The sequence below is a fragment of the Trichosurus vulpecula genome, chromosome 5 (genome assembly GCF_011100635.1).
Source record: "Trichosurus vulpecula isolate mTriVul1 chromosome 5, mTriVul1.pri, whole genome shotgun sequence".
Classification (NCBI taxonomy): domain Eukaryota; kingdom Metazoa; phylum Chordata; class Mammalia; order Diprotodontia; family Phalangeridae; genus Trichosurus; species Trichosurus vulpecula.
In genome coordinates, this window is record NC_050577.1 from 190,217,920 (window position 1) to 190,228,555 (window position 10,636).

Below are 10,636 nucleotides of genomic sequence, written 5' to 3' on the forward strand. Positions count from 1 at the left end.
GTAAAGTCCAAAGGCAAGAAGTAGATTGTAATAATAAGTGAGCAAAAAAAAGAATGGCACAATAGAGAATCAGGTATGTTGACCAGAATACCCAAAACACAAACCCAGAAAAAGAAAATAACTCCAAAACATCTATAGGCAAGACCTCAGCTTAAGTAAAAGTCCAACCAGAATTCCTAGAAGAGATGTAGAAGAGTTAACAAAAAGCCAAAAAGTGATTTTTAAAACTAAATGAGAATGCTAGATGAAAAATTAAGAAAAGAAATAAGAGCTATAGAAGAAAGATTTGAAAACACAATTGATAGCAAGGTGTAAATCTTTACCTAAGCAACAAATTCCCTGAAAATTAGAATGGATCAAATAGAAGCTAGAGTATAAAAACAAAATCAAAAGACTGAAAAAATAGAAAAAAAATTAAGGTACCTCGTAACAAAAACAATACTGGAAAACAGATCGAGGAGAGATAATTTAAGAATAGACTACTTGAAAGCCACGAATGAGAAAAAAGCCTAAACATTATGCTCCAAGAAATTAAGAAAGAAAACTGTCCATATGCAGTGTAGAAAGTTTAATGTAGAAATAGAAAGAATCTACCAATATCCCCCTGAAAGAAACCCCCAAAAGAAAACTTCCAGGAAGATAGTCAAAATCTTAGAGCTTCCAGGTCGAAAAATAGATACCAAAAACAACCAAAGAGAAATAATTCAAATACCAGGGAAGCACAGTCAGACTCACACAAGATTTAACAGCCACCACTAAGCTAAGCAGAGCACTATTCCAGAAGACACAAAAGATCAAGACTTACATATAAGAATTAATTTTACCTAGTGAAACTACAGGGGGAAAAAATGACTCTTTGGTGAAATAAAGGCTTGCCAAGGATTACTGATAAAAAGATCACAGCTGAGTAGAAAATTTGAAATGCAAACACAGAAGATAAAAGAAGCATTAAAAAGTAGACAAGCTTAAGCACTTATCCTTAAAGATAAGCTTTATTTTTAGTATAGAGAGGTGATACAAATAGCCTCCGAGAACTCTATCATCATCAGGGGTCATAGAGGGGGGGTTAAATTATACAGAGGGCCTTGGAGTAGATCTATTAGGTTTTTGATGACCTTAAAAGAAGAATGGAAAGGAAAGGTAGAGGAATATACTTGGGTGGGAGAAGGAAAAGTAGAGGAAGAATTAGTAAAATTATCTCCCATAGTTGGGTGCACAAGTAGAAATCTATACAGACAAGAGAAGGGGAATAAGCAGCCTTTGAATCTCATTCATCTGAACTGGTTAAAGGAGTGAATATACACACGTGTACACTGTTGGACATAGAAATGCGTTTGATTCAGTAAGGAAACAATGGTAGGGAAGAGGAAAAGAAAGAGGGTAGGCAAAGGGAGGGATTAGTCCTAAGCAAAATATTCTTTAAATTTTAGAAAACAGGAGGAGGAAAGGTATAAGAGACAGGATGGAAGGAAACACACAATTAATCATCATCTAACTGTGAGTGGGATGTACCTACCCTCAAAAAAGCAGAAGAGGATAGCAGAACCACACTTAAAGAAACATACTTAAAACAGAAAGATCCACTCAGACTTTAAAGGGAGAAGGGGGGTGGCATTAAAGCAAAACCTGTGCTTCAGCTGAAGTAAAAAATGAAGACATAGCAATCATGAAACATGATATACAGCTTAAACTTTAGTTTTTCTCCTCTTTTTTTAGGTCTCAGTGTACGATTTGCTGATGTTCCTGGAAAAGCACGGAAGAAAAAGAAAAACATGAAGGAATTAACACCTCTTCAAGCTATGATGCTTAGAATGGCAGGTAAAGACCAGTAGACCCATTTTTTTCTAAACCTTTCATTAATGATGATTATTTGATCATGTTTCCTGTTTTTATCATCATCGGTTTTCAGAAAACACATAATAATAACAATTGACATTTATATAACATGGTTACAAACTACATATTTCATTTGATCCTCGTAAAAACCCTGTAAAGTCAGAACCATAGTATTAGCCCTATTTATAGTTGAAGAACCCAAGGTTCTGAGGTGTTAATTTAGTTGCCCATAGTCACCCAGCTTGTTAAATATGAACCCTGGTCTCTCCCTGACTCCAAGACCCCCATATTTTTTCAACTTTCCCTCATTGTTTCTGATATTTATTGCACTATTTTCTGTGGTGCTGCATATACAAAGTAAGTTAACTGTTCTCCCAACTATCCACCACCACCACTATCTTTCTATTTGTATATTTTTCTCAGGTCAGGAAATTCCTGAAGAGGGGCGAGAGGTGGAGGAATTTTCAGAGGATGATGATGAGGAGGATTCTGATGACTCTGAGTCAGAGGATACAACACAGCAGCAGCACAAAGAAGAGTCTCTTCCGGATGGGGCATCATCATCTCCTGCTTCCCAACAACAGCAACCACCTCCACAGTCTGTTCCTCCTGCTCAAATACAGGCACCTCCCATGCCAGGACCACCCCCTCTTGGACCACCGCCTGCTCCACCATTACGACCACCTGGGCCACCCACTGGCCTTCCTCCTGGTCCACCTCCAGGTAAACATATTTGATATCCAGGTCTTTTACCCATGGAATCAGTTACAGGGTAAACAAGAGCTGTCTGTGCATCATGGAGTCCAGACTTGAAGTGTTCATTTCTAACATTATATACTTTCACAGTTGCCCATTTTTCTTTAAAACTTTCGTCTTTAGTTGCTTCATTTCCTCTAATCATATCAGTGAGAGCTTCAAGTATTTGTCAGAATCAGTTTTATGCCCAACTCACAGGTGCCTCAAGGGCTCTAGGTATTGCTCTTGTAGGAGGCATTTGAGGGCATTTAAACCCTTGATTATGGAAAATTCTGGTTTTCATACATTTAGTGGATTTGTGGTGAAATTCAATCTTAGTGTAGTCCATTCTGTTCTAAAAACAGATAATGAACAATGTCTTATGAACAAATATATAAAGTTATTTACAGCTCCAGCTAATAATTTATAGAACCTGTTATTTCTGATTCTGCTTCTTAAATTATTAACCCAAACCATCTGTGATTGGCAGAAAAGTTTATTTGATGTTCTGGTTCCCAGGGGTCCGTAGCTGTGCCTCATTGTTTCATGTGCTTCACTGTTCTCTTTGCACTGTAATTATCTACTTTATCTGAGTTATTACCCACAACCAGCAAGCATTATTTCAATGCTAAATCTTAAAATTATAGAATTAAGAATGACAAGTTTGTCAGATAACTATTCATGTGCAAATTTCAGTTAATTTTCCAAGAGAACTCTTAAGTTAAAGTTATAGTTTATCTTTGTGCTGACATTTCATTTGTAAGCAAATTTACGTTTATTTCATTAATTTTTCCTTTTACAGGAGCTCCTCCATTCTTAAGACCACCTGGAATGCCAGGGCTTCGGGGGCCTTTACCCCGGCTTTTACCTCCTGGTCCTCCACCAGGCAGGCCTCCTGGTCCACCACCAGGCCCACCTCCTGGTCTTCCTCCTGGTCCTCCTCCACGAGGACCACCACCGAGGCTACCTCCCCCAGCACCTCCAGGTAAAGGATTACGTTGGAGTATAACAAGTTAGGGGGCCATTTAATCATTTTTCCTCAATGTTACATGGGTAAAGAAGGACGTTATAGGGTATATACATTTTGTGTTAGACAGAGGGTAAAAGTTTTATAGAATTTGGATCTAAGAAAAATTCTGCCTCAATTTGCATGGTGCCTTTTCCGCAGCTCCTCAATGTATCTAAGTCATTTGTCAAATTAAAGTACCACATTGGAATGTTTCAAGATTGAAGGTAGCTCGGGGCTAGGTGGTGCAGTGAGTAGAGCACCGGCCCTGGAGTCAGGAGGACCTGAGTTCAAATCCAGCCTCAGACACTTGACACACTTACTAGCTGTGTGACCTTGGGCAAGTCACTTAACCCCAATTGCCCTGCCTTCCCCCTTCAAAAAAAAAGATTTAAGGTAGCTCAACCAGCTAGCTATTTAGAATTTGCTAGAGTTACAGGTTTTGACTACCACTCTTGCTACCTCTGTTTTTCCTTTCCTTTCTCAAAACTCTTCTGTGCTCTGATTCCAAGTGCTTGCTAATCATAAAATAGACTTTCTAATGATATTTTTATTTTTAAGAATACCAGATTCCTTGTATACTACACAAGCCATCAGATATAATCTAAATTAAGAAACCGAGAGCCTTTTTAATGAAGTATTCAGAAAATTTTGTAAATATGACTACTTCGTATTCAGATATAATTCTGCTTGTCCTTAGTATATGGGAAAACATACTGGTGAACTGTTAATAGAGCATATGCTATTTCTCTAATAATGATGTCAGATTCTGTTAAATTATACTCTTTGTCCTTTTGCTGCATGCATCCTAGCCAAGGTTAGGGAGGTAAACTAAGCCCTTTGAATGAGATTGTGTCCTTTGGATATGGGAATGAAGCTTTTAAACTTGGCCTCAACAGTATCTAGTCTAAACAATGGAACTGATACATTTAAGCAAACGAGAATCTATGACTATCAGTTTTTACTTGAAAAAGAGAGTAATTGCCAGTTTCACCTTATAGTTAAAATTCGTCCATTATTTGGGCTTCCACTTCATTTCTATTAAAATAAATATATATTATAAAATAATAGAGATACCCCTGAGCTATTTTAAAAAGGCCACGCCAATAAAGCACAAGCTCCTAGCATGTACTAGACATACACCAAAAACAAAAAACCCAGCCACCTAGGAGTTTAAATTACGAGAATAGATATAGAATAACAGAAATCAGTGAATTTGTGTTAATTTGAGAAAGAGATTTGCCAGGGTAAGGGGAAGATTCAGAAAAGCAATTGGACATCTAGGAATTGACATCTAACTGGAACTTGAGAAGTAGAGGAAAGAAAAGTACATTCAGGACAGAAGAGATGGTCTCTGAAACTACACAGAGGGAAATGATATGGCTCATCTGATTTGGACAAAAGCTATTAAGCCAGTTTGGTTAGAAACAGTCCATGATGGAGAGTAATAGGAGATAAGTCTAGGACAATATAGATTAGAGCCAGATTGTGGGGAATTCTAAATCCCAAGGTAAGAAGATTGTATCTTATAAAGAAAGACAGTGGGAAAACACTGAGTGTTGTACATAGAACAGAGAAATGTCAATATCAGACTCGTGCCTGAGGAAGGTTATTTTGGCAGCTGTGTGGAGAATGGGTTGGAGAGGAGGAAACAGGGAGACCAATTAAGTAGCACTGCAATAATCTAAGTGGTGTATTGAGGGCTTGAACTGAGGCAGTGGTCACAGGTGGAAAGGGGGCAGTTGCAAAAGGTATTGTTGAATATAGAATTATAGAAGTGAAGGAGATGGAAGCAGCAGGATGACTAAGTAGGGGTTCCCTCAAAAGAAATTGGGGGCTTACACCACGTATACAAAGATAAGGTCAAAATGGGTGTATGATTTACGTGTGAAAGGTAAGCAAATTAGGGAAGCGTGAAATATTTTTCCTGTCAGATTTATGGATGTGGGAAGAATTTATGACCAAACAAGAGCGGGAGCACATTACAGGATGTAAAACAGATAGCTTTGATTATATCAAATTAAAAAGGTTTTGCACAAACAAAACCAAGATTAGAAGGGAAGCAGGAAACTGGGGGTAAATATTTTTTAAAGTTCTCTAATAAAGGTCATATTTTTCATGTATATAAAGAGCTGAGTTAAATTTATAAGAATATCAGTCATTCCTCAATTAGTAAATGGTCGAAGGATATGAACAGGCAGTTTTCAGAAGAGAGCAAAGCTATCTATAGTCACATGAAAAAATGCTCTAAATCACTGTTGATTAGAGAAATGCAGATTAAAATTCTGAGGTACCAACTCACAGCTATCAGATTGGCTAATATGACAGAAAAGGAAAATTACAAATGCTGGAGGGGATGTGGAAAAATAGGGACTGTAATGCACTGTTGGTGGAGTTGTGAACTGATCCAACCCTTCTGGAGAGCAATATGGAACTCCTTCATAAGGACTTTAAAACTGTGCACACCCTTTGACCCAGTAATATCACTATGAGGTCTATACCCCAAAGTGATAAAAGGAAAAGGAGATATATATGTACAACAATATTTATAGCAGCTCTTTTTGTGGTGGCCAAGAATCAGAAATTGAGCGGATGCCCATCAGTTGAGGAATGACTAAACAAGTTGTGGTATATGATTGTGATGGAATACTATTGTGCTGTAAGAAATGATGAGCAACCTCAGACACTTGACACTTACTAGTTGTGTGACCTTGAGCAAGTCACTTAACTCTGATTACCTCACCTCCTCCCTCCAAAAAAAGAAATGATGAGCAAGATACTTTCAGAAAAACCTGGAAAGACTCACATGAACTAATACAGAGTGAAATGAGCAGAACCAGGACAACATTGTACATAATAGCAGCAATATTGTACAATGATCAACTGTGAATGACTTATTTTTAACAGTACAGTGATCCAAAACTATTCTTGAAGACTAAGGATGAAAAATGCTATCCACCTCCTAAGAAAGAACTGATGGAGTCTAAATGCTTCGATTGAAGCATATATTTTTTACTTTATTATTGGTTTTTTGGTCTGTGTTTTCTTTTGCAATATGACTAGTATGGAAATGTTTTGCATAACTGCACATGTATTATCTATATCAAATTGTTTGCCTTTTCAAGGAGGGAGGAAGAAAATTTGAAACTCAAAAAAAAATTTAACTGCATGTTAAACATTTACATGTAATTGAGAAAAAAATTTAAAAAAGAAGTTTGGGAAAGAGATTTAGAGGAAAAGCTAATTAGTTCCATTTTGGACTTGATGAGTTTGTGATGCCAAAAAAATGTTTATATCATATAGAGATATTGAATAGGTAGTTAATAGTGGAGAGCTAGAGTCTAAGAGGGAGATTAAGTTTTAATATATAGATTTGGGAAGTCAGTTGCAAAGAAGTAATAATTGAACCTGTGAGAGCAGATGAAATCACCAACGGAGAGAAGTCAGAGAAGGGGGAGAAGAGAAGAGAATAGAGATCTTTTGGAGAACAATCATGCTTAAGGGGCATGAAATAGGTGATGTTAAGGTGACTGGAGTGGTGGGATAGGAAGAAGACTAGGAGACTATTGTATCGGGAAGCCAGGGAAGAGAGTGTCTAAGAGAAAAGGAAGTATGGATAGTGTCAAAGCTCCTTTTACGGGGGGGTTTATCAGTGAAAAAAGAGGAGAGATAAAAGACAGCCTGAGATCATCAATAAACATATTAAAGGCAGGTCAAATGACGTTTTTGTAGTTAAGATCTGGGAGGCCTGGTCATGTTGTAAGCAGTAGAACAATAAATAAGGAAGGATTGGAGATGAGAGGGCATGTTTGAAAGGGCAAGCTTCCCAAGGTAATGGAAGGGGATAGGATTAAAGACTCAAACAGAAGGGTTAATCTTTGCAAACATCATAGATTTAGAATGGGACCTCTAATCCAGTGCCTTATTTTAAAAATTATAATTGATAATTATGTTGTAGTTTAATAAATCATGTTGTAGTTTAAGGTTTGCCAAGTCTTTTTGCATAAATTATCTCATTTGATCTTCACAGCTCCTGTTACTGAAACACTAGAAGGATTATCTCTATTTTTCAAATGAGGAAAATGAGTCCAGACAGCTTAAATGATTTAACCCTAAGTCACACCGCTAGTTAAGTGGCAAATCCCTAATTCAAACCAAGTCTTTGGACTCCTAATTTAGTGTTAGTTCCTCTGCACAAAGCAGGATTATCTTTTCCTCAGACTAAATCAAATGAGAGAAAGAGGATGACATAAAAAGCATTTTGAGGTATTGTTTAGGAGAGGCTTTGATTTTTTTTTTCCAGCGTGAGGAATAGAGGACAGTACTGAAAGTTGACTGAGCATGGAGCTAGTGTTTTGGGCTTGAGAAAGTATAAAAGGTTTGGAATGGTCTTTGTGGGGACTATGTGATAGCCAGTAACAGAATGATAGAAAGATTTCTGAATAGTATTTGTCGTTGTTGTTCAGTCATTTCAGTCATGCCCAGCTCTTTGAGACCCCATTTGAGATTTTCTTGGCACAGATACCGGAGTGGTTTGCCATTTCATTCTCCGTCTCATTTTACAGATGAGAAAACTGAGGCAAACAGGATTAAGTGACTTGCCCAGGGTCACACAGCTAGTAAGTGTCTGAGGCTAGATTTGAACTCAGGAAGATGAGTCTTCCTGGCTCCAGGGCCAGCACACTCTCCGCTGTGCCACCTAGCTGCCCCTGCAGTATCATGAAGGCCAAATTCAGATGAGGTAACAAGTTTGTAATCACCCAGTTGTCAAACAGTGGAAGGCTAAGTGGGGAGGTAAAAACAGACTTTCTTTCCATGATATCTGCCCTATAAGTTCTGTCACTTTTTTGCAAAAAGCTTATTTAGGTAATTCGTGGTGTTCTCATTTTGCATGTTTTCTTCATAATAGGCATCCCTCCACCTCGTCCTGGTATGATGCGCCCGCCTTTGGTGCCTCCACTTGGACCTGCTCCACCTGGGCTTTTTCCACCAGCTCCTTTGCCGAATCCAGGGGTTTTAAGTGCCCCACCTAATTTGATCCAGAGACCCAAAGTGGATGACACCAGTGCAGCCACTATCGAGAAGAAAGCCACAGCAACCATCAGTGCCAAGCCACAAATCACCAATCCCAAGGCAGAAATTACCAGATTTGTGCCCACTGCACTGAGGGTTCGACGAGAAAACAAAGGAGCTGCTGCGGCTCCCCAAAGAAAGTCAGAAGAAGATTCTTCTTTACCCCTTGCCAAAGCAGTCCCTAAATCTGGCCCTTCTGCTCCTGTTTCAGTACAAACCAAGGATGATGTGTATGAAGCCTTCATGAAAGAGATGGAGGGGCTACTGTGACAGATTTTGATGCCAGGGGAGGTTTTAATCTCACAAATTCATATTAGAAAACATGGTTCATAGAGGAATTCCAAGTTCTTATACATTGGACCTGAGTGCAGAGTTTTACTCTGTCAGAGCATTTCCTGACTTCAGTGCTAAGACAATCCTTGGATTGTCTTAATGTTATTTAGCTTTGGTCAGAATTCGCTGCACAGAAGAAAAAGATGTTTCATTCAGAGTAGACTGGTAAGCTTCTGTAGCAGTGTCCCTTCACATCTCTACTATATCTATCACCACCACTGTTTCCTTTTTTCTTTGGAGGCATGAGATAGACAGGATTTTAGTGTCTATACTTTCATTTTTGAAATCTTTTTCTTAAGTGGGTTTGGTGAGCCACCGGAATAGATATTTGTCAGAAACCAATGCATTTCATGCAGTGTTTTTTGTGTTTTTACTTCTGGTTTTGTTTGTTTTTTAACTTTCCTTGTAAATAATTTGTAACATTTTACTTGTAGTAAAATGGATCACAGCTTCATTTCCCTACTATGAAGCAGGATGTCTGGGGAGGACTATACATATGTATTAATTGAGATGACTTCTCAATGACAAAAAAAAAATTTGTCTTATGAAAGAAATAAATGTTCTATGAAAATAAACCTTGTCTTTATTATTCAGTTAATGTATAAATACAGTTAACTAGTTAATGTAAGCAGAGAAAAGAGCAAACAATTTAGAACTTAGGTTGTGGGTGCCAATTCTGGTTAAGATTGGGGGAAATGGGAAATGTGGGTGAGTATTTTAAGAAGAATTATTACACGTTATTAGGGAAAAAATGAAAATGTAAGAAAATGAAAAAGTTTTATATTTCAGGAATTTCACACTGGTCTTAGAACAATTCTGAAATTTTATAATAGCTCAGTGTGACTTAATGTTTATTTTCTGTAGATAGTAGCCTTCTAGCCTGGTATATAACCACTTCTGATAGTATAAAAAGGGAGTCTTTTTTTGTCTTTATAGTACATACTATATAGATTGTCTATGTAGATTATTGTGGTTTCCATTTTATATTCTGAATTCATATACCTTGCAGTTATACCAGTAATGATTATTATATTCACTATACAATATATGTGAAACATCCTTACTAGGAAGTTAAAGAAATTAAATCCTTAGCTCTGAACCTCTGGCCCATGTAACAAATAAGATGATGAGGCCTAGACATTTTCTCTGATCCCCATGGCCTCTCAAACATCTCCAAAACAGAAATGATATACTAAAGACAAAGCAACATAAGCTGTCTCCATGGACACCTGGAATCCAAAAATCATGAACTGAACCTATTCAGCTCCCTCAGTACCCTCTGCCCCACCGCACAACATGCACGAGCCCACCTAAATCCCCGACACGTGGGCCTGGAACCAAACCCAAGCCCACACCCTGATCCTCCCTCTTTCGATGTCATGAAGATCCTGTCTCCAAGCTGTGGAAGTTTGCTCTAGTTGTCACAATCAGCCAAGTGCTGTGGCAGCTCTCCAAGCCGCAAAAGCTTGCTGGGGCCTCCATCAGTATCACTGCCATCTGTACTACAAAAAAATCTCTGTAGGAGAGCAGAGAAACTGAGGAAAACGGTTGGGAAACATGTCTGGGTTTAAATAGAGCTCAACTCCATCCCCCAAGCCCACTCCCAGAGCCTCAGAGACCCAGACCCAAATGACAAGTCACCCCTGACTGGTT

The 10,636-nt window shown here is 38.2% G+C and overlaps 1 protein-coding gene across 6 annotated transcripts in view; it reads left to right on the forward strand.

Annotated features, from left to right (window-relative positions):
* The window catches only part of WBP11 (WW domain binding protein 11), a 32,152-nt gene extending 22,602 nt beyond the window's left edge, over positions 1–9,550 (forward strand). For all 6 annotated transcript variants that reach the window (XM_036760864.1, XM_036760861.1, XM_036760859.1 and 3 more), the window contains 4 exons: positions 1,717–1,818; positions 2,260–2,559; positions 3,374–3,556; positions 8,487–9,550. In XM_036760864.1, the coding sequence (XP_036616759.1) occupies positions 1,717–1,818; positions 2,260–2,559; positions 3,374–3,556; positions 8,487–8,920 (1,019 nt within the window). In that variant the 3' untranslated portion in view covers positions 8,921–9,550. The remainder of the gene's footprint in view (positions 1–1,716; positions 1,819–2,259; positions 2,560–3,373; positions 3,557–8,486) is intronic.
* Positions 9,551–10,636: the final 1,086 nt, after the last annotated feature.